The sequence below is a fragment of the Trematomus bernacchii genome, unplaced genomic scaffold, assembly GCF_902827165.1.
Source record: "Trematomus bernacchii unplaced genomic scaffold, fTreBer1.1, whole genome shotgun sequence".
Classification (NCBI taxonomy): Eukaryota; Metazoa; Chordata; class Actinopteri; order Perciformes; family Nototheniidae; genus Trematomus; species Trematomus bernacchii.
Window position 1 is genome coordinate 2,565,281 of NW_022987828.1, and position 23,267 is coordinate 2,588,547.

Sequence of the window (23,267 nt, forward strand, 5' to 3'; positions counted from 1 at the left end):
TCGCAGGCCCAAGTTGAACTCTCTGAGGTCTAAGCCCTTTTTTCACATGTTAGGCTCGCCTGGGCTTTTTTTGTAAAAATGCTATTAAAACATGAACCTTGGTGACCATCGGGCTGGCCTGCCTGCATGGTCTGCCTACAAAACAAAAAATAAGAAAACGTTTATGCAGCCCCAACAACAGCCTCTGATCATCAACAGACTTCATGCAATTCTTCATTGGATGCATATATTAGATAATAATCTCTATCTCACTCCTAAAACATCTAAATCTACTTTCAGCATCGATACATGTTCATAAAAGTGTGTGTGTGTGTGTGTGTGTGTGTGTGTGTGTGTGTGTGTGTGTGTGTGTGTGTGTGTGTGTGTGTGTGTGTGGTGTGTGTGTGTGTGTGTGGTGTGTGTGTGTGTGTGTGTGTTGTGTGTGTGTGTGTGTGTGTGTGTGTGTGTGTGTGTGTGTGTGTGTGTGTGTGTGTGTGTGTGTGTGTGTGTGTGTGTGTGTGTGTGTGTGTGTGTGTGTGTGTGTGTGTGTGTGTGTGTGTGTGTGTGTGTGGTCTTTTCTGTTCTTTTCTGTTCCCAGTGTTGCCAGGTTGCCATGCAGATGCAAGATTACCACAGCATGATCAGATTATGATCTGCTGTGGCTCACTTATTAGTGGAGGCTGCAAGGGGTGGGGGGTCTGTTAGTGTAGGCCTAACAATCGAAACAGAAATCCACCGCAGTTGGCTCTAACAGATGCGGCACAGTTGCCAATCGGGGGGTCAGGCACTCAACGATGCCAGAAATGAGCCATAGTATTTAGTACTCGCACACATGCTGCTTGCCTAAAAGCACCAGGAAGTCTTTACTAGGTTACCCCACTAATTTAAAAACAACCTGCCTCGCTGCCAAGTACTGCGTGATACACTCCATCATCCTCGCTTTTATAAAGTCCTGCAGCGCTTAAAAGACCATGCTGCCTCTGTGAAGTGGAGGATTGATATGGCCCAGTCAGGCCTTTGGGGAATTGTTTATTTATCCTTGTTACTGATTCTCCTCCCCCCCCCCCGTTTCCTCCCCCCCCCCCCCCCCCCCTCTTCCTCAGGTGACCTTTAAACCAGATCTGACCACAGCTGAGGTTCATGATGAAAACATCAAAGGAGTTCTAAAGGTAAGGCAGGAAAAGATGCATGTGGATGATGTTGCCCCACAGTCAGCTGGAACATGGTCATAACACACATATAGTGTTTAAAATGTACTCTTATTACTTACTTACTTATTTTTTACTATAACAACACATTGATCGACTCGAAAAATTGCGAGAAAATTGGTCAATACAGCTTACTCTTTGCATTTAATTTCAGTCGATTCTTGTAGTGGCTGTATGGTTTTTTCATTACTTAAAACCACTTCATTAGATGTATCATTAGTAGCGCATTAGGACGCCAAGTAACAGCGGTGTGTCTGTCCCACAGGTGGGGTCTGTTGTAGAGGTGAAGAATCAGGATGGTGTTTACCAGGAGGCCACCATCAATAAGCTGACCGATGCGAGTATATATACTGTTGGTAAGTCAAAAACAAACTGTTTCTCCTCCTCACTCAAAGCACTCTCCCTACAGCTATTTCACAAAAACATGTTTGTGTACAACAGAAACTCCAAATGTATTTTCCCTTGGCTAAGCATTTTACGGGAAGATGTTGCAAGGAGCTTTTTCAATCGTTTCCTCAGAAAAGGTTAAGAATGAAGTGATTTCTCACAGGTCAGCAAGAATACTAAAAAAGTCCCTTACATGCAAAGAATATTAAAATCTCCATTACAATCAAAACCCATTACCATTGGTTGTGTGATTAAATTAAATGTCCAGTAAATATCTAGAACTAATATCTAAGAAACTGGGGGTCAAACTGCACATACATCATATTGAAATGGACTTTTTTTTATCTATTAAATATTGTCCAGTGTGAAAGCAACTTATTTGGCAAGAAAAAATGGGCAAGATACATTCTACCTTTTTTAAAGGGGCCCTATTATGTATTTTGGGGTTAACACTAACACACCAACACATTGTATGTGATAGGCTTAGGGGCAGGACATATCTAAGCGGTTGACCAATCGCAGCAGAGTCAGCCAGCTAACCAATCAGAGCAGACTGGGCTCTGGTTTCAGACAGAGGGTGAAAAGAGGTGCTGCAGCACAGGCAGTATGAGACAAATAAAGAGCTTTTTGAACCTTAAAGCATGAAATATGGACCTGACAATGAGCATAATAGGGCCCCTTTAAATAAAAAGTACTGATGATGAGGTGGTAAAATATATTTTTGAAGAATTATCTTTAATCTTTGGTAGCTTTAGAGGCTGATCAAACTAGAATGGGCGATGCTGAGTCAACAGGTGGGACAGGGGTAAATGCTGCCTGCAACGAAAGACCATTTTTATTACTAATTTATATTTTCTTTCTGTCTTATGATGTTGTCTGTAATGTGTCAATACATGTTAATGCTTCTATCAGAAGTGTAATCCTTTGTCCGACCAACAGTGCAAATGTATTGTATTTATATATAAATGACATAAAACAGGTAGTACACAGTATACACCGCTGCTCAGTCTCTCAGCAACTCCTCGTCACTAAAGAGGGCCCCTGGGGTTTCCCTTTCTTGTCTTGGCACATTTATTATTTTCATTCATCATCACAAACACAAGTCACCTCAAGTGTTTTCTCCTCATTGTTGTCGCCGAGCAATGGGGTGAGCAATGATTCATGTAAATGATTTCAATATCTGGGTTTACCCGTGGGAGTGATGTAACTGCTAAGAGTGAAAGGAAGGTTTCTTTAGTCCTTTAAATATGACATATATTATGCATGCTTATTGTAAGAGTTAGTCTTTGGAGATTTGATATAAGTAAATAAAATCTGTTAGTTCTTCCGACACTTCCCCATGTCTCTTTTATTTCACCATTTACTCCTTGGAGCTGTTTTAAAGCTGTGATTTGAAAGCGCCTGTCAGGATCCATCCAAGCCTTAGTTAGAACACAATATTTGTTTCGATGTATCATAACTCAAGTCAGTGGCGGACTGGCCATCGGGACGTTCGGGACGAATCCTGATGGGCCGGTACCGAAGTGGGCCGGTCGGACGATGTGGGCCGATCGGATAAGTCACTAGCACCCCCCCCATTACTAGCGGTATTTACTAGCGGTATTTACTAGCGGTATTTACTAGCGGTATTTACTAGCGGTACCAAGGTGGGCCGGTCGAGAGTCCCGGCCTGATTTTTAGTCCCAGTCCGCCCCTGAATCAAGTGGTCATTTGGAAACTGAGACTGGAGTTAATTTGTGCTTATCTTCGTGTTTGTGTGTGTTGGAGGAAGACGTACAGCAGCCTAATAGTTTGTCTCTAATCTCTGCAGTGTTTGATGATGGCGATGAGAAGACCCTGAGGCGGTCCTCTCTCTGCCTGAAAGGAGCACGTCACTTTGCAGAGAGCGAGGCAAGTATTGCTCTGTCCTGTAGGGAATTTTCTTTTTTGAAAACAGGTTCTTCCTAGTTTAAAGAAATATGTGATTTTTCTCAACAGCAGCACTGGGTGAACAACTAGACATTTGAAACAGTTTTGTTCATTCAAATTAGCTCCGTATGGATTTCCCGCGGCTACAGAAGCATTATCTGTTCGCTTTCGATGCAAAGCTCATTTTATAGTTTTCAACTTCTTTTAAATTAACTAAATGTATCCTAATTTAATTAAATGTATTGATGATGCCACATTGGAACATTTCTAATACAAAATACAGCTGTATATTTGCAGAAAATACATTTTACAGCAATGTAAGGTAAACTGCTGGGTACATTTCTTCCATTTATTACTGATGAAATCACTCAAGAGAATTTATTCCATGTTTACAAGATAACAACTTACGTTTGTCTTCCAATTTAGTGGCTGACAAGGTGGCACTAAGGCTCTTTGCTTTTGTTTTTCTCCCCTGCAGACACTCGACAGACTCCCTCTCACCAACCCAGAGCACTTCGGCACACCTGTCATCGGCAAGAAGGGAAACCGCGGCAGACGATCGAACCCAATGTGAGTATCTCCCTCCGCCTGTCTCTATACATCCTGCAGGGCTCAAACTTTATATATCATATGTCTGCTGCTGGGGGGATTTATTTTGTAACTGTCTAAAACCATCAGTTACAGGCTTCTCTGTTCTATGTTCACTGACAGCCAGTGGCGGCGCCAGAGTATTTTTGTTTGGTAATCTATGGTAGGGCTAACCCATACAGTGGTGGGGCTCAAGTCAGTATTTGCAATGTAATTACATACACGCTATATCGCCCCCCTTGACAGTGAAACGCCACGCGTGAGGTTTAGATTATTTCCCTGTCTCAATCAGAATGAAACTGTATGAAATAAAACTGCACATTTGTCTTGTAGTAAATAAAAAGGGATCACTGTGAACGTGACGTATGATAGTACACGTTGAAGATCCAATGGGGATACTGAATGGCGGTTCCGATTGATCTCTTCAGTAATGCATGACGCAGACCCAACGTTTCGTTGCCCTGATTGGCTGTAGGTCTATTCAAATTGCATTCGGAGGCATTTTGATCTGACCGCGGCCGCGCTGATATTATAACGCCAGAGAATTTATTTATAAAACTCCCCCACTACTTAGACTATTCCTTGCACCCATCTTCTAGCATAAGCCCGAATGGTCTCAACCATATTGCATCAGTAACGTGCACTTGTTGTTACAGCAGGATCAGTTTGTGTGTTGTGGACACGACCCGTATATTTTCGCAAGCCGTTTTCTCAACATTTAGCATTTTACTTATTATTTAATTTAATTTGCTTACTACATCATTTGTCATGGTGGGGCTAAGGTGGGGCTAAGCCATTTCTTGGTATGGCTGCAGCCTGCCCCAGCCATACCCTGGCGCCGCCACTGCTGACAGCAGTTAGAATGAAAGGTTTACTCCCATCTCCATCCCCTCAGAGCCTGAGGCCTGTAGAGCCTGCTCTCTCCTTCCAGCTCTTTAATCACTCCTCCTGTGTGTGCTGCAGAGGCAGAGTGAGCACAGCATGGTCCTGCTTCACATTATCTTTATTCCCCCCCTTCTTAGACTCAAATGTTCCAGTAGGTGTTTGATGCTCTGTTGTGCCTACTCCTGGGAGCCTGCAGGAGTTTTCATCAGGGAATAGAAACAGTTTGGCGCTGGATATAATTGTTGCTCCTCTCTGTTATAAAGAGGACACTCTGCTACGTAGTCTCATTCTCCGACGACCCTTTGCTAATGGCAACAAAAGTCAATATTACTGTGAACATTGATGCATTATTGACTTGGAAATGTCCCAGTTACAATTTAGCGCCTTGTATCTGATGTCTTCCTTTGCAATATTAGTGTCCTAATCCTTGGGTCTTAAGGTTTGAAAATGTAGGGGAGATTGATGTTATTGGAAAAAGAATGCTATTGCTATGGTTTGGAAGAGAAGATTTATCCTTGTTTTTCTGGAACCAGAAGTGACCATATTTAATGCTAGCGTTAGCAACTAGCTTGGTTAGCAAGGTATATCAGCTATTCAAGTAAACTGATATTTTTAGGATGCTAATTTTGGCTAGTTTAAAACAAAACTACCAATCTGAAATCATTATCTTTTAGTACCGAAACGCTGAATAACACTGTATTAGCAATTTGTTGATCACAACGTAGCCACGACCTAAAGAACAACCTTCTTTATCGTATATATATTTAAAAAAATAGGACCATCATTTACAAAGTTAACATCATGTATTGTGTAACAATTGAAACTAGCAATTGAGACCATAAACTCATTAGTAAAAATGTTACCGAGTTAATAAACCAAGTAAGAAGTAGGGTCATTTTTTATCATAGACTTCTATACGATTGGGCTTTATTGTTCTTCCAGTGAAGTCGCCCTCTGCTGTCTATCAGAAAAAAGGCAGGTTTATGTCCATTTCAGATTTGCTTCACTTCTAAGATACGGATGTTACCCCTTAAGTACAGATAAGAGATCAATATTCAGTTTAAGCTTCCAGCATAAAGCAAATAAGCACATTTAAAAAATGTTGGACTGCTCCTTTAAATGACTTAAAAGCTGTCAAACATTCCCTACTACAATATTAATTATATGTGGAGCAAACTCTTCCCGACATGAGTTGTAGTCTCTCTCTCATTGAGTGGCTCGAGTGCTTTGTTTATTACTTTGATTCACAGCTTAGTTGTTGTTGTTGTTGTTGTAGTAGTAGTAGCAGACTGGCTGATTTACAGCCGTACACTCTTGCCAAACTGTGTGTGCGTATGCGTATATGTACATAGAGCAGTTCTAGTGAGGCATAAAAAGGGGACAGAGGATATGTTTGCCTGCTGGTTCTGCTTGCCCTATCACTCTAGAGACATGCTGTCTGTCTGCCGGCTGCAATCAGAGCGTCAGGGTCTTGTCAGCAGAGAACGAAATACAGCGATCCTAATGAGTGAGCTTATCAGTAGAGCCAGCCTTATTTTCTGCTGCGCTACATAATGATCAGACAAGAAAAGGTTTTGTTGAGATATGCATTGTTCATTGGATTCTTTTTGATGTTTAATGAAAGCATGATTGTTTTATAAGGCTGCTTGATTGTGTCAAAAATATGATCATGATTATTTAACACTCACAGACGTTGGAAATATCATGCGTTTATTAACCTATTTCTAAATGGTTTTTTAACAGTGGATTTCTTCGGACTTTTATTATAATTTTAACTGAAAGAAAAAAAGAAAAAAAAAAGTATTTATATCAATGTATTTTTAATTTAAACCTGTGTATATTCTATATATTTTTCTGTATATTTTTAGTTTTCTTTGTATTGTTTCTGTTCTGATTTTATGTAAAGCGCCTTTGAGCATTAGGAAAAGCACTATAAAAATCCCATGTATTATTATTATTATTATTATTATTATATTCCATATATACAAATTATATAAAATAGGTCGTATTTCAATGCTACCAATACACGGAGATATATGGACAGCGCTTTTCAAAATCTAATATCAACACTTAACCAGATGTGATGAATATAAATAATGTATTAATGCTCGTCCAACATGCAAACTGTACCTTTCTAAAATGCAGTCCGCTGAGTAAACTGTCCTTTCCCGTCATACAGTCAAGAAGAAGAATTGTCTTCATCCTCCAGCGAAGAGGAGGAGAGCAACAAGCGGCAGAATGAGGATCTGTTCGGCAAAGTGGTCTGTGTGGAGGGAGTCGCCACCGGGGAGAAAAAGAAAACCACGTGGTATCCCGCTCTGGTGAGCTCACAGTCTCCCTTCCCTCGCTGCTCTCTTGCTCCATCACTGTGCAGAAACAGGGACCACTACACTCCCAGCATTGTGCCATTTCATCTAAACGCTTGCTTATGTAACCTCAGCAGGATTATCCCATTGCGTAACAGTACACCCACCATAACATGTTAGAAAATATGCATGTGTGTGTCTTTTTAAGGTGGCTGCCTTCTGTATTTCAAACAGTTGAACTCTTATTTTGTAGGATAAACATGATTTGTGCAGCACACACACTGGTTTGATGTTTTCAGACTCCAGACCAACCGTAAACTCTAAGCCACCGTTTGCACACTATGAAATGGTGACAGGCGTTGTTTGTTTTCTAAGCGTTACAAGTAGATATGGGAGAGGGCGGGGAATGCTGTCCCTTTAAATGTGTAGTCATCAGAGCCCGCCTCCAGGGTTTGTTGTTCTTGGCGTGCACTGAGCTCCGTGCTGCCTCCTTGTGACGGCCCAGAGAAGTACATCACACAGGGAGCTTGTCACTATTTACCCTGGGACAGTATGGCAGAGGGGTGGAGCAGTAAACTGGTGGATGTCTCATGCAACAGATGAGGCTGTATCAAACGGTGTTAACTCTTTCCATGCCTGGTAAAGTAGAAGTCAGACATGTGTGGGCTTCCATTTTGCATAATTTGCAGTGCTTAGCATACGTGTTGCAGAAGGAAACGGTTAACACAGAGCGTGTGTGTGTGTGTGTGTGTGTGTGTGTGTGTGTGTGTGTGTGTGTGTGTGTGTGTGTGTGTGTGTGTGTGTGTGTGTGTGTGTGTGTGTGTGTGTGTGTGTGTGTGTGTGTGTGTGTGTGTGTGTGTGTGTGTGTGTGTGTGTGTGTGTGTGTGTGTGTGTGTGTGTGTGTGTGTGTGTGTGTGTGTGTGTGGAGGCGAGCGTTGAGGCGAGCTAAGCAGGCAGAGTCCTGGTGGAAATCAAATCTCCATAATGACAGTGCTGCCTCCTGGCGCTGGAACAACTCCCACTGTTGTGCTCCTCAACTCCAGTAAACAGTGGCGGCGCACACTGCGAGTGGGCCGAACCCCTCTCAGATCGCTCTTCATCACACACACTTGTTTGTCTTTGCTTCATTGAGGGCATATTTTGTAATCCATCAACGTAGCCTTTAGCTGAAAGTACTTTTAGTTATTGACTCTCCAACACCGCTCTCCCGATCTTCCTCCACTTTACATACACACGCACGCACGCACGCATCACCACCTCATCTGACCTCTTGACTGTCTCTTGTTTCTATGCAACAAGGTCATCTCCCCAGACTGCCACGACGACGTGACTGTGAAGAAGGACAACATCTTTGTGCGCTCGTTCAAGGATGGAAAATTGTGAGTCATCACTAATGTGCTGAAATCCACATTATGCACCATCTGTGAAGTTGGCCTGCAGCAATGATTGCCACTAGACTATTTGACATTTTCATTGTCATTAAATACATCAATTATGTTTTGAACTTATGTGTAATTACTCAAAAGTTAGTCCTGCACAGAGTAAGGGCTCAGTATTGCTTAATGATAAGGATTGTAAGCCAAAGAATAAAGGAGTGTTCCAATTCACGGTAAACAGAGCACCTTAACACAAAGCTAGTGGAAAATGTGATTATCCTCTTATTTTTATTTATTGATTCATAGCCTCATACTCTTCATTTCCAAGGTAAGCTAGCTTGTCATTTTTATGTTATTGAAGTAGCTTGACTCCTTGTTCTAGTACTAGCATAACACTGATTAAAACGTTATTGAGGTGTTTTAATTGAATAAATGAGCAGTAAATCAATAGGGGCACTCTCAGATATAGCTACATAACATCCATTTTTTTCATGCCTTTTTTATTTATTTATTTATTGTAACATGCTGTGAACTTTCCACCCATTACAAATCTCTGTTGTTTGAGGGGGCTTGTCAGATGACATTTATCCCTCTTTTGTGTATTTAATTGACACATTTGTTTGTAGCCTAGGCAGAATATGACCTCAGATTTAAGATGCTTGCTTTCCCTGGCAGCACTTCCCTGCTTGTGTTATTTAATTTGTCCTCAGGCTAAGTTTCTGGTTAACTGAGGTAGTGTAGCTTCCCTGCGGCCTCCCCTTGGAACCACACCGCCAGATTGTTTTGTCTGTGGCAAAGAGAGGAAGAAGTACTGTCAGGGGTCTGCGCTCAGCTGGTGCTTTACTCTCTCCGTATGTGGGCAGCAACATAACCCACACTCGACATAAATTAATCTCCTGTTTGCTCTCGTTCCAAAGTCTCCTTCTCTGTCTGTTTGGATTCCATTGATGACAAAACAGCCTTCAGTCTGCATTCCTTAAGAAATCCTCCTCAGCATGAGCCTTTATCTGCAGCTGAAAACACATTAGCTGCAAAAGAAGTGTGAAAAGTCCCTCCTATCGCTCGCATTCTGGTAAATATCCAGGCTTGGCTGATGAGACGGATAAGATAAGAGATGATAAATCAAGAGGGAACTAGATGTCATATACTTGTGAAGTATTTTCTCTCTGAGCCCGGCACCCCTGTGATGGGTTTTGTTGCAAATGAAATCGCACTGTAGCAGGTTCCCTTTCTGTTCTGTAGCGATTTGATTTCACTCAGGGAAATCAGCACAGTGTATCCGCGGATAGAGGCAACAAATAATTTAAGAAATCGGAAAATCGATATCGTTGTTAATGAGATTTTCAGGTTTGTTTCCCTCCCATCTTTGTTGCTTTTATGTGGATGGAATAGAGATGAGAAGAGGATATCAGTACTGGTGCTCATTTGTGATGTGATGCAGTCTGATCCTGCCTCTTTGTTGTGTTACAGTTTGATCCCAAGTGTCCCTCACAGAGTTAACCACATGTGATCTGCTTCTGGGATTGTGCAGTATGATGAAACTAAAACTGTTTGTTGTTTCACATTTTATCATTTATGTCAGCCTCTTTTTGTCTGTTATTGCCCAGTTGTTTTAACTTCCCTGGGTTCTTTTTTGTGTGTGTTTGAAAAGGGGTCATATACACAAGCCATGTGACCTTTCAGACCGGGGGTCAGTGTGTTCGCTCCCCTCTGGAGACTTTGGTATTGTTAGGGATAACCATTGAACGTGCCTTTTCAAATAACAATGGCTCTGGAAAATATTTTTCATGGAAAGTAAGGTTATATCCAGAGGGGAGATTTTTTTTTTTTTTCAGGAAGTGGTTATTCTTATTTAGTCAGATCTGATTACCTTAGTAACAGTAGCTGTTTTTAATTTGTTCTCGTTTTGGCCAACTTGCAAACTTTCCTGTGCTATCTGCCATCAAGAAGAAGCTAAGCTAGAGTTGTTCCTGGCGGGATTTGAACTCACAACCTTCCGATCTTCAGCCCACTTCACTATCCATTAGACCACCACTATCCCTACACTACTTGTAAATAGTAGATATTGTAAAGCACAACCTACATGTTAAACACAAAACAGATTCTTCAATTCAATAATGACCTTGCTTCACATTAGCCAGTAAGTAATGATGTGGAGCAGTTTAAGCTTGATTGGCATAAGAAACCACATTTTTTATATAAGATTTAAAGTAAACTAAACAACACATTTCATTTCCAGCCATGCTAGCGGCCAGTTAGTTAGTTGGTTGGTTCACCAAATCATAACTTAAAGGTCCCCTATTATACTATTTTTCAACAATATATCATAGATATATACAAAACATGACTCTGAAGTGTTTGGCTCAAAATACCAACCAGATCATGCATTGTAACATCCCATAAACCCCTGTTTCAGCTCGGTTTCAAAAGTACTGATTCTCTTTCTGTAGCTTTAAATGCTAATGAGCTGCTGCTGGTCACGCCCCTCTGAGAGATGATTGGTTTAATAAAACAACAATGGTGCTCTAGGAGGACAGTCAGGTGATAAGGGGGGGGATACCTGGTTGGTTATTGGCTAATGGTTGCACAACCCAAAAAAACATTGTGACATCACAAAGTGGCCAAAATCTGGTTTTTATATAAATGGATCAAGACAAAAAGAGAGAGATTGTTTCCTTCTGAAACTTTCTGAATCTCTTTACACAGAGGGGACACATATTTCTGTATAAAGACATGAAAAAGTAGATTTTGCATAATAGGTGTCCTTTATGATCCATGTGTTCAGATTTCTTTACTTAGAGCCAAATTATTCGCAGAAGTCTCCAAAATAAACAGAGCCGTTGATTAAAACCTTTTAAAACATTTAAATAAAGCAGTTACAAGTTATAAATCAGTGTTTAAACACTGAGAACAAATGAGGGTGTGAGCTGAGCTGCCGCTAACATTTGCTCAGCTTTTTTCTCTGGTAGTTTATAATCTAGAAGTTCAATGATTAAAATACTGGATCCGGCTAAGAGATAAAGTTAAAAACAAGTAAGATCTAAAAAGTGTATTTAAAAAAAAAAAAAAGAAAGAAAGGCAATATTTGACAGAAACCCCAACGTTGACTAATGCACAAACGGGATAGTAGAAGTTACAGGCAACCAAATTAAACCGACCCTTACCATGATCAAGATTACAACTTCTCTAGGTGTGAGTTGTCAGAACCACTCGAGAAAATATAGTATATATATATATTTTTTTTTTTTTTTTTTTTTTGTGGAATTGTTAAATATTATTCTTTTAAATCAAGGTTTCCCATTAGCTCTGACGGCTGCAATATCAAGCTTTTTTCTCCTTTATTCACACCATTACCAATCTGGTCATTGGATCAGCTCAGCTGCCTACAGATACCGCAGTAAATCGTCTTTCTGGCACACTCGCAAAGCCTCTGACTGCTTTCAGTTTACAAGCTCCACTCATCCATCTATCTGCCAAATCTCCAACACTTCGCCCAGCAGAAAGTAGGCTGTAAATTCAGCCATTTCTGCTCCGGTTTTGTTGCTGCAGGATTGGAAAGAACTTCCCTGTATGTGTTTTTTATAGTCCTATAGGCTTTGATTGGCTTTACAAAGAGTCACACAGAAGAGCTGAACCATGATGTAGTAACACTTCACTGTACTTCACTTCTGTGCACGTATTAATCAGAGTTGCTTTGTTTTGCAGTAACACGGTGCTGCGGAAAGACATCCGCGAGCTGAACGGGGACTGTCCTCCAAAAGCCGACGCAGGGCTCAAACCAGGTGAGTCAACACTAAAGCTTTAGGATGTGGTGCATAGCATATACCTCAACATCTGAAGGAGGGTTTGTGTCGACACATATTTGCAGAGTGAGTTGCAGAAAGAGAATTTCTGTTTTATTCTTTGGGAATACTGCGGCTGAGAGCTCCCGTCACTGTCGAGTCTATTTTTATTTGAAGTCCTCGCCAGGCTTTTATATAGTGCCCTCGATTTTTTTGCTGCAGAGCTCTCACTCTTTCATGATTACAGTTAGGAAACAGGTTTATATTATTCTAGTCTTGCTATTCACAGGTGGTTGACTCACAACTGTGATATTTCCAAATGTACAAGTGCGTAAAACAAGCATCTACCGAGGTGGTTAGATGCTCCTTAAACACACCTGTGACATTGTGGCTGAAAGCCTCTGCGTCACTGTGAAAGCTCCTGGCAGATTGTCATGCTGCTTTAACCACGGCTGATATTTGTCTTGTTGATGTCAAAATGTCTTTTTATACAAACCTAGTTTTGTATATGGTCCTAAAAATAACAGCTTTTAGCATATTTTTGGCAAACCAGTATAATTTTTCTATTCTGCCTGGAAAAAAGTGTCATCAGTAAAACACCATGGAAACGTTTGTGTTATAACAGTGTGTTAAATACCAGCGTTATTAGCGCGTTAACCAGTCAAATTAATTAACGCCGACAATTATTTTATCGCGCATTAACAGTTGTATTTATTATTATTATTTTGAAAGTCCGTTGCTCACTGGCTCTGACTACACATACAGACAAACCATGGGTCACAGGAGGGGTGGGATGTTGATCCGTTTTGGGTTAGGATGGGCTTCATCACGCGTCTCAACCAATGAGAGCATTTGGGGCGGGGCTAAGACTGCTGCAGGGCTCACATGAACAAAGGTACCGAACTCTTACAGACGGCGGAGTTGATAGAACCAACGTATTTGTAACCACTGCAAAGTTTGATTGTAGTACTTCGAGTCTGAAGTATCACTTAAATGCAATAACCAAATGTTATTGCACTTTTGTTCATATAGCAGTACTTTTAAAATATAAGTGCGCAATACACTACTTTTGCAATTCATAATTGAATTTTGCGCATAACAATGAGATACCATTTTTTTTTTTTATCGTTGCCCAGCACTATGAAATATAAATACTAATAGATTTTTGCATTGTATTACCAAATCAACAGTTTTGAATTGGTTGTGGTAGATGTGTAATATCCCTGTGTGTGTTCCACAGCTCTGGACGCAGCCTTAGAGTTCCTCCATCAGTTTGTCGTGCCCAGCTCCTGGAAAACAGAGGTGAAGGAGGAAAGTTCCAGCAGCGAGGATGAGGATGAAGAGGAAGAGGAAGGACAGGAGGGGGATGCAAGCGGCGAAGATGAGGAGGTAGAGGCAGAACCCTGCACATCCCCCACAGCCTCCAAAGTAAACAAATAAATAAAAAGACCCTCAAACTGTGTTGTTTATGTCTGCAGGAGGAAGTGGAGCCGTACCCAGAGGAGCGGGAGAACTTTCTGCAGCAGCTCTACAAGTTCATGGAAGACAGAGGTGAGGCCAGAGCGCACAGACCATACGTGCCTACAGGGTTTCTTCAAAACAAACTTTTTTGTTAAGATTCAAGGTGCATCTTTAGAATGAAGTACCGAATTTCTGACTTCTAACTTCATACTTCTACTGCACAATTACTCATCTATTGTTTGAGAGCTTTAATTAATTATCAAATTGAGCTTTTACACAAAAACACATCTAATCAATATGATGGACTGTTATTTAAAGGACACCTATCATGCTATATTTAAATTATATATTGTAGGGCCATACCTATATAAGGTATATTTATACGTTTCTGTTTTCAAAATACCAAACAGATCATGCATTTTAGCCATGCCTCATCGCTCTATGTGCTGTTCTCCAGCCCTGTTTTTGCAGGGGGCTGATTCTGTGAGCTGCAGCTGACCACGCCCCCCTGCAGGAGAGGGGAGCGTGCTCTGATCAGCTGCTGGGCTGTCAGAAGAGGGGGAGAAAAATAGATCTCCGTCCTCCGTGTTTTATTATATTATTATATAGAGTCGTTATTCATTTGTTTTAAAGCTCAATAAATAACAAAGAAGACCTTTGACCGGCACTTTTCTAATTTTGTCCGGAAGATTTAAACTTTAACGGACATCTTGAACTGAAACTCTGCCGCACGGTCCCCTCGTTCCTTGGAAGAGGCGGAGAGGTGGGTGTTTGTCATCTGCTGGTGGAATAACCGGAGAGAATTACGGTGCTTGCCTCGACGGGGAGGGATTGCATTGAATTAAAGCAGCGGGAGCAAACACTTGCCTCGGGGAGGGAGAAAAAGAGCCACAGCGGAGAATAAACAGAAGGGTAACCATGGTAACTATGGGCAGGAAGTCTTCTTCGCTGCTTTTGTGGCAGACTACAGCGCCACTTACACGCCTGGCATATGTACTACAGTGCTTTCGAGCGGCAATGGCCGGCCATGGCCCAACCCCACATTCCCCTGATAGGTGGAGAGTTGGCCCAATAGCCGTAGCGCCACCTTCCTGACGTCAGGACAGTGTTCAAATCTGGATCAGTTTTTATCAGATCCGTTGCAGCCCCGTTTTTAGAGATTTGGGTATGGAGGAAAATAGAGAGGGTTGTGTTTTCTGACACTTGGTGAGTTCCCTGGAACACCGGGGACACATATTCATGTATAAAAGACGTACAAAAGTGCATTTTGCATGATATGTCCCCTTTAAATGAGCCCTATTATCCTCATTGTCAGGTTCATAGTTGTATTCTGTGCCTCTAATGTGACATGTCTCCATGCTTTAATGTTCATCAAGCTCTTTATTTGTCTCATACTGCCTGTGCTGCAGCATCTATTTTCACCCTCTGTCTGAAACCAGAGCCCAGTCTGCTCTGATTGGTTAGCTGGCCTCTTTAAAGTGTTGGTAAAACAACTGAAAAGTAAAGTAACTATCATACTAGCATAACATTCAGAGGGGGGCATTTTTGAATGCGGGACACTTTATCTGTTATAGAAGTATTCTCATTTCGCAATTTTTCGCTACTTTCATTAAAGTAAAGCATCTCAAAACTTCCTTGAACACTACTAAAGGTTTATTCCAGGAAACTTTCAAAAAGCATTTCCAAAAGGTTTACAGTGAGCAGGCAAAGTAATGCAGGCTCAGTTTGATCAGCCTGTCTACCCTCCTCACCGCAGCGTCTCTCCTCCTCAGGAACTCCAATCAACAAGCGGCCTGTTCTGGGCTACAAGAACCTCAACCTGTTCAAGCTCTACAGGCTGGTGCACAAACTGGGAGGCTTCAACAACGTGAGTGCCACTTTGACAGCGGTTCCCCGCGGTGTAGCCTGACTTCGGTCACACTTGTCTCGTTTGATATGCTGACTAACTCCGGCTCTGTCTTCTCTGTTGTCCCTGTTTGAGCAGATTGAAAGCGGCGCTGTTTGGAAGCTGGTCTATCAGGATCTGGGGATCCCTGTGCTCAACTCTGCCGCTGGCTACAATGTCAAATGTGCTTACCGCAAGTATGTACAGCTGCTCTTAGATTTTACTCTGTTGGGCAAATTCACCTTTTTTCTGTTGTTTTACACTAACAAGCAGTTCAAGTATGTTTAACTTTTTAATGTCCATTTAGATGTATTTCTTTAACAGCCTTTTCAAATTCCTCAAGAATAAATTAGTCCAGTTTCCAAAACATAGAAGTTACCATTTTACATAGCTTTGCCATAAGTGATGGAATGTGTATGAGAGGAGCTGTGACATTTCTGCAAATTCTAAACAAATACTGTTTATCACCCAGGTACTTGAATGGATTTGAAGAATACTGCACCTCCACTGCCATCACCTTCAGGATGGACCTCCCTCTTAAGCAGGCTCCCAAGGGGGAAGTGAAGTCTGAGGGGGAAGCGGTAGCAACACATGCCCCCTCCTCCAGCTCAGAGGAGCAGAAACCGCCGGTGGATGGAGAACCGAGTAGCACACAGCTTATCGTCTGCAAGGTGCATTTCCCTAAATATGATTTGATTTAAATAATTATTTCTCTTGTAATCCTATCACTATTACAAGCCTCCCTTGTTTATTATAATAAAATCCTTCTCCTCTCAGGACGAGAAGCCTGATTTGACCCGGAAAAAAACGGAGCCCGAACCAATAAAAACAGATGAAAAGGAGAGCGAGAACGACGATGACGAGGAAGAAGACAGCCCCCTCAATGGGGACGCAGACGAGGGCTCGTCGACGGCTCGCCTCGGGGGGGAGAGCGTGAAGGAGGAGTGCGACGAGGAGCAGGAGAGCAAAGACAACTCTGGGTAGGTGGTCTGAAATGGATGGTTCCCTCCACCAGGGTGGTAAAAAAAAAAAAAAAATCTCCTCATGGCACAAACACAAGCTCCGTGCAGAGCTCCTGCATGGTGAAAGAACTCTGTGAATATTCAATCTGACCATTGACCAACACTTTCCTTGGTGGCAGTAAAAATCTAAAAAGACCTTTAGCAGATGAGGTCTCCTCTGACCTTAATGACACTAATACCCAGCCGTATACCCACAATCCACCTCTACCTGCTAACAGAGAGGGCTGCTCTCCTCTCTCTCTAACTAAGCTCTTACCCACTGCCCTCTGCTATTTTTATTTCTCGTGGCTTAGTCGGCATCAGCTGGCAGAGACATCTTAGAGCACCAAAAGCCCGACTGCTACCTTTTCACCTGGCATGTCATGCTGTGCTCTCTCAGATTCTCCCTCTCTGTCTCTTTCTCTCTCTCTTCCTCCCACTTTCTTTCTCTCTGGCTGGGATTGTCTAGCCGTGGCCAGCCTCTCTCACACAACATGGCTGTGCTTCTTGATTTCTGACCTTTCCCTGATCTCTCATTCTCTCTCTCTCTCTCCTCCTTTCTCTCCCTTTCTGTCTACTCTCTCATTTTTTGGCTTTTTGATGTTCAGCTTTAATAAGTGTTCCATGTGTGTGAGAGTGTTGTCACTGATGCATTAGCACACTAGACGCAAGATAGTGCTTCAGAGGCAGTAGCCTTTTTAGAGGAAGTGTCTTTCGGTGTTGTGGAAAGTCAAAAGTTGTTTGGTTTGCTAAAATGTAGCTGTTGTTTCCTGTCCAGAGAATCAAGACGATTGCTCTCTGACCTGTTTGTTCACGCCCCCCCCCCCAACCCATCTTTGACACTTGTTTTAAGGTTGTTTGGGCTGCTAGAAGAAAAGCACTACAGCAACAGTTTTGCTTCTGTTTTTTTTACTTTAAGATGTTCTTATCACACATTTTTGCTTCTGGCACCCCTCTCTGTGTAGTTGTTTTTTATCACCAGTGGCCATGGGCTCACAGCAGTATGATCATGCCGATTTCCATCACACCTGGACTTTGTGACAATCAGGAGGCTTCCTGCTCCTTTGGCTGTGTCAGGATCTGTGATAGTGTGGCAGTGTGAGGGTTTACAGATTCACACGGCAGATGACAGCCTGCGGGCTGATCTGATTTATCCTGATGGTATCAGACCTGTTCAATGTTTACTTCCTGTAATCCGGACCTGCAGTCTGACCCCATCACTTTCATCCCGGCTGTACAGACTGTGTGAGAGCTTCTTTTCAATGAGCTTAAATAGGAAAATGGTGTTGATTCATTTATATTAATGAGAGCATGGAGAAGTAAACTCCTGTCCGACAGTGATGGTTGAGTAACTGCCTGAGTTCTATTTACCGTCTTTTATTTATCTTGATGAAGCCTAATGAACTGCCTTATTGAAAAGTGTACTTCCCACTTGGACTGACACTGCAGCCTTTCTTTTCTTTTAGATGTTTAAATGCATAATAAGGCACATTGACTGAAGTTGAATTGTGCAGGTCTTTGAGGAAATAACAATTCCTGACACAACTGATGCTTTTAGATCATGCTTAGGGCTGCATCTAATGATTATTGTCCTTAATGATAATCAAAGATTCTGCTGGCAGTTCTTTTTATATTAATTTGAGCTATTAAATATCAGAAAACTTTGGAAATTGTCCGTCACATCGTCAGTTATTGTCTTGTTTCATCCAATCAACAGTCCAGAAATGTGTCTGAATATGTTTGATTTTTTTTAAAAGACTAAAATCTATTTTTGAAATACTTGCAAATGATTTTCTGTGGCTCGACTATCTGATCATACGACACATTTTTGCAGCTCTAAATGTTTGTATATCTCCGTACTTGTTTGTGTTGGGTGACCATATTAATCACTGAGGGGTGGAGAAGGTCTGTGGAAAAACAGCATTGTGTTTTCAAACATAATTAGGCATTTTGAAGTGTCTTTAGGGTGGTTACAGCTTCAGTTGTCACACTGCATCTTGTTGATCGTTTGTGTAGAGAGTCGGCTGCCAGCAGAGTCGGGCACCCGCTCTGAACCGTTAGTATGAGAGGGATTGTGTGGAGTTCTGTGCTGTAGCTGTTTTTTGTGGCAGCAGACCAAATTTGATCTGGTAGCCCGTGCTTCCTCTCAGCGTTGTAGCCTCGCTTTAAGTTGCTGCGCTGCCTGCCAAGTTGTGCTTTGCCGTGCTAACCCACCCCTCTGGCCCCCGCGCCTTCAACCACTTACTGGCATTCCTGCACCGCCCGTACACCCTCCAGCTTCGACATCTCCTGACTGTTTCCCACTAGCTCCTCCTTGTGGCTGCTTTTGTTTCTTACAGCGTGCGTGTGTGTTTGTGAGTAAGAATCCCAAGTATGTTGTTGTTGTGTGTGGATATAGGGTTAGACAGCCTAACAGTAGTGTTATTTCCTCATGCAAGATTATTTTTATTTGCCATGAAAGAATGTTTTATTCTACTCCATGTACTGTTCTTTGACTGGCTTGCTGTAAATGAACAGTTGTTTATTCTGCAGTTTTGCTGTAGGTTACACTGGAGTTAAGGCAGGACATAAATGGGAAGTTTGTTTCTAGGAAGAGGGCGTAGTGTTGTAATGGGACAGGGAAGGCGAGGGTGGAGCAAAGTAAATTAGAAATCAAGCTTCCTAGCAGCAGGTAGTCGAGTCGGGGCGGGCGGATGTGGGTGGTGCTCTGCGGGGCAGCCTAGGGTCAGGAAAGTGCTGAACTGTTTTTCTTGCAGGGATGACAGCAGTCAGGAGGGGGAGGAAGGGGAGGAGTTTGAGTGTTACCCCCCGGGGATGAAGGTGCAGGTGAGGTATGGGCGAGGCCGCAGTCTGAAGACGTACGAGGCCACTGTGAAAGAGGCAGACGTGGAGGGGGGAGAGGTGCTCTACCTGGTGCACTACTGTGGCTGGAACGTCAGGTAAGACAGGACCTGGGGAGAAATCACCTAACGTCTATATTCACCCTAAAAAAATCAAATTAAAAAAACATCACTAAACAGTCAATTCAGCTCAAGGGATTAACCGCTACATGGGTATCCCCTCAGCATTAACAGATACATCCCTTCCTCACAGTTCTGCTTCACCTGATCCATTGTCAGCACTCTGATTATGGAGAACACTTTGCCATCTAGTGGCGGAAACCGAATTGAGTAGTGGGTTGATGGGGTTCATTCCTCAGCTTCCCTCGCTCAGTTTTGATTGAATCCCCCTGTCTGTCTCTCAACTTAATTTGCAGACAGGCGGAATTTGAACCCCCTTTTGGAAATACCCAACAAGGGGGTTTTTATTAAACCATTTAAAACTACAATATCTCAATGTGAGCTTCCCTTTGGATCTCTGAAAAGGCCAACCAAAGTGCTTCTACACTCACCTCTACCTCTCAACCCTCTCCCCCCCTCCCCAGCGGGTCAGGGTTAATGCAGTGTTAAGTAGAGTGTTAGGGTACCATGACACAGAGGTGAACTAGTGCAAATAGCATTTCATTGTCTTCAATGTCGTTGTGTGGTCCTCTAGCACTCTATAAAAGACAGCGGGATGTTCTCTCTGCATTGTGTCTGTCGTGTGCGATGTTGTGAAAGTTTTTTTATTTTTCATTTTCCTCATACGACCCACGTAGCACCCTTGGTACTGTCGGAACTCTGTTGAATATGATTTGTGTGGTGGTCGGTGTAAATATTGTTTCTTTCTTCATCGTTAAAGGTTTTGTCTTTTTCCACATAACACCATGGGATTTCTTCCTTTTTGGCTTATTGTGTCACAGCAACATGTCGGGGTCAGACAGTAGAGGCGTCTGTGTGGTGGGTGGAGGTGGTGGTGGTGGTGGTGTGAGAGGATATTTCTTCTGCTCCTCTCAGAGATCCAAATGATAAAACTGTCTCTTGTCTTTTGTACTTTCTTTTTTTTCTTTTAGATATGATGAATGGATCAAAGCAGAGAAGATTGTGCGCCCGGCAAATAAGAACGTACAAAAAATAAAGCATCGCAAAAAGATAAAGGTATGATCTGGTTACATTTGAACTCAACCTGGTTTATTTTATGGAGTGAATCGCTGACTTTGCTGCATTCCCAACAGAACAAAGCGGAGAGGGAGAGAGACAGGCTGGACAGGCTCAATGAAAGAGACGGCCTCGGCCCTTCGACTAACGCTAACCGCCTCGCGCGCTCCAAATGTGGCCTGAGCCAGGATGTCTTTTCCAAGATGGACGAGGGTGAGGACAAAGGGACTCAGCAGTCTCCAGTCAAGTCTATAGAAATTACTTCTATCCTCAATGGCCTGCAAGGTAGCAACACTCACTAGGCTGTAGTCCTTATGCACACTTACAGCAGCTTAGGATTGTGTCTCTATGAAGTGGTGCATTTTGTATGCCTGTTGATTTCTTGCTAAAACTAACACAAGCTCTCTCTCGTTTCCCTCAGCCTCCGAGATGTCCACGGACGAAAGTGATCACGAGGACGAGGAGGGCGAACGTAATGCGGAGGATCGTCCTGGGTGCAGGGGCAGCCCCAGAAAGGCCCCACCACCAGAGGCCTCGCACACATCAGAGTGCTGGGACGGTCCTGAAGCATCCAAACCTTCCTCTGTCTCAGGGAAGAACCCGGATGTAGTTGGTCCAGAGGGTGCCGAGAAGCGGAGAAGTCAGGCCGAGTTTGAGGGAGAGGTGAGCAACAGGAAAAGGAAATCTGACGGTGCAGTGGAGAGGACCCCAAAAGGCCAATCCAAAGCGAAGACCCGGAATACAAGGAGTGCCGACTGGTTGCCTGGAGGCTCTCCCAGGAAGCAGCTAGCGGAAAGAGCTACGGGCCCCGGGGAGGAGAGGGGGGGCTTGTCCAGCAGCAGCTCAGATGATGAGGGTGCAGCGCGCTCCGAGTCCAAGGCTGAGGAAAGCGAGCGAAGCCGGCCAAAAACCAAAGGTTCGCCTTCCAAGAAATACAACGGGATGAAGGAGAAGACCAAAGCTGGCCGGCAAGCTGGCTTTTGGGAGATTCCTGAGAAGAGGGCCAAAGTGTCTGGGAATGCGGAGGAACGACCAGCTGTCCGCTCCAAAGGCCAAAAGGACGTTTGGTCCAGCATCCAGGCCCAGTGGCCGAAGAAGACTCTCAAAGAGTTGTTCTCCGACTCGGACACGGAGGCGGCCAATTCTCCCCCCCCCACCCGCACCGCCATCCCTGGAGGAGCCGAGCGCCGAGCAGGAGGCCGGTCCCGAGGACGAAGCCTCGGAGGAGCAGATGGAGAACGACAAACTGCAGGAGTTTCCTAGCAGCGGCAGTAACTCCGTGCTCAACACGCCGCCAACAACGCCCGAGTCGCCCTCAGGAGGAGGGGGCAGCGCCGTGGAAGACTCCTGTCCAGCACAACCTTCCTCCCCGCCCCCGTCCATACCCCCCGCCCTGCCTTCAGAGCCGGTTTCTGACCCCCTTCCCCCAGGACCCGTACAGGAGGAAGTGGCAGGCGTGCGCAGTGAGACAGACAGCAGTACGGTGGAAGTGGAGAGTCTGGGTGGGGAGCTACCAGATCTCCCCCAAGATGAGGGGGCGGGTTCCCCCTCCAAGGGGTTTGACGTCAGTCTGTCCTGCAACAGCAGCAGCAGCGGCAGCCTCGAGCTGAGCAGCAGCAGCCATCAGGAGAGTGAACAGAAGTCCAAAGGTACAACAGCCATCTTTCTTTCAATACATAATAATAGTTTTTTCTTTAAGATGGTGTACTTAAGAAATACACGCTGAAACTAATTTCACTGTCCATCCGTTCCCTCACCGTGTTTTTGCATTGTCTTTGTAGCCTCTGTGAGTCAAAAGCGACAGAAAGAACCACAGCCAGTCGTAGTCTCAAAGAAACACAAGCCAAACCGCAAAAGCCTTGGTGTGCCTCCCAAAAAGAATAGGAAGACAGGTAAGCCTTCACATTTGAAACGCCTGCAGTACCTTCTCCCACCTGACATTTTAACAGATTTCAGGTGGATAAAGAGAATGACATTTTGCTTCTTTTTTTTTTTTTATCCCTTCAGCTGTCTTCCCTCCTCCAGCCAACAGCAGTGACAGTGAAGACCAGTCAGTTGTTGAGGGCACTGCCAAACAAACTGCCTCCAAGAACAACATGCCAGACGTGAAGGCTGTCACATCGCCTAAGCTTCGCGGACGATCTCCCCCCTCGAGCCATAAGTACCACAAGCAGGGTGACCCCGACCACAGCCAGCACCGGGACCACCATGGAAGATCGCCACGCGTGTACAAGTGGAGCTTCCAGATGTGTAAGTGTTACAAGATTTTTCGTTGAGTAATTTGTTATGCCTGAGGGTATTGAATCGGTAATTTTAAATGTGTTTTAAAAGTCTTTTTTAATTGATATGTATAAACTGTTTCTTCAATTTCGCAACTGATTTAATTATATTTATTAAAATGAAGTCTCATATACATTTATGTCAATTCCCTATTAAGGCACAACACTGCAGGCAAAAACTGCCTTCTTTCATGCACTGGTCGGAT

The 23,267-nt window shown here is 43.4% G+C and overlaps 1 protein-coding gene across 1 annotated transcript in view; it reads left to right on the forward strand.

The window, feature by feature from the left end:
* The window catches only part of arid4b (AT-rich interaction domain 4B), a 41,282-nt gene that overhangs the window by 15,026 nt on the left and 2,989 nt on the right, over positions 1-23,267 (forward strand). The window contains 20 exon segments of the mRNA XM_034151979.1: positions 1,083-1,148; positions 1,453-1,543; positions 3,385-3,464; positions 3,961-4,052; positions 7,135-7,276; positions 8,561-8,640; positions 12,343-12,419; positions 13,660-13,808; positions 13,898-13,970; positions 15,653-15,747; positions 15,865-15,962; positions 16,238-16,436; positions 16,543-16,745; positions 19,523-19,705; positions 20,698-20,782; positions 20,860-21,067; positions 21,204-21,928; positions 21,930-22,431; positions 22,564-22,674; positions 22,790-23,032. Coding sequence (XP_034007870.1) covers positions 1,083-1,148; positions 1,453-1,543; positions 3,385-3,464; positions 3,961-4,052; positions 7,135-7,276; positions 8,561-8,640; positions 12,343-12,419; positions 13,660-13,808; positions 13,898-13,970; positions 15,653-15,747; positions 15,865-15,962; positions 16,238-16,436; positions 16,543-16,745; positions 19,523-19,705; positions 20,698-20,782; positions 20,860-21,067; positions 21,204-21,928; positions 21,930-22,431; positions 22,564-22,674; positions 22,790-23,032 — 3,502 coding nt within the window.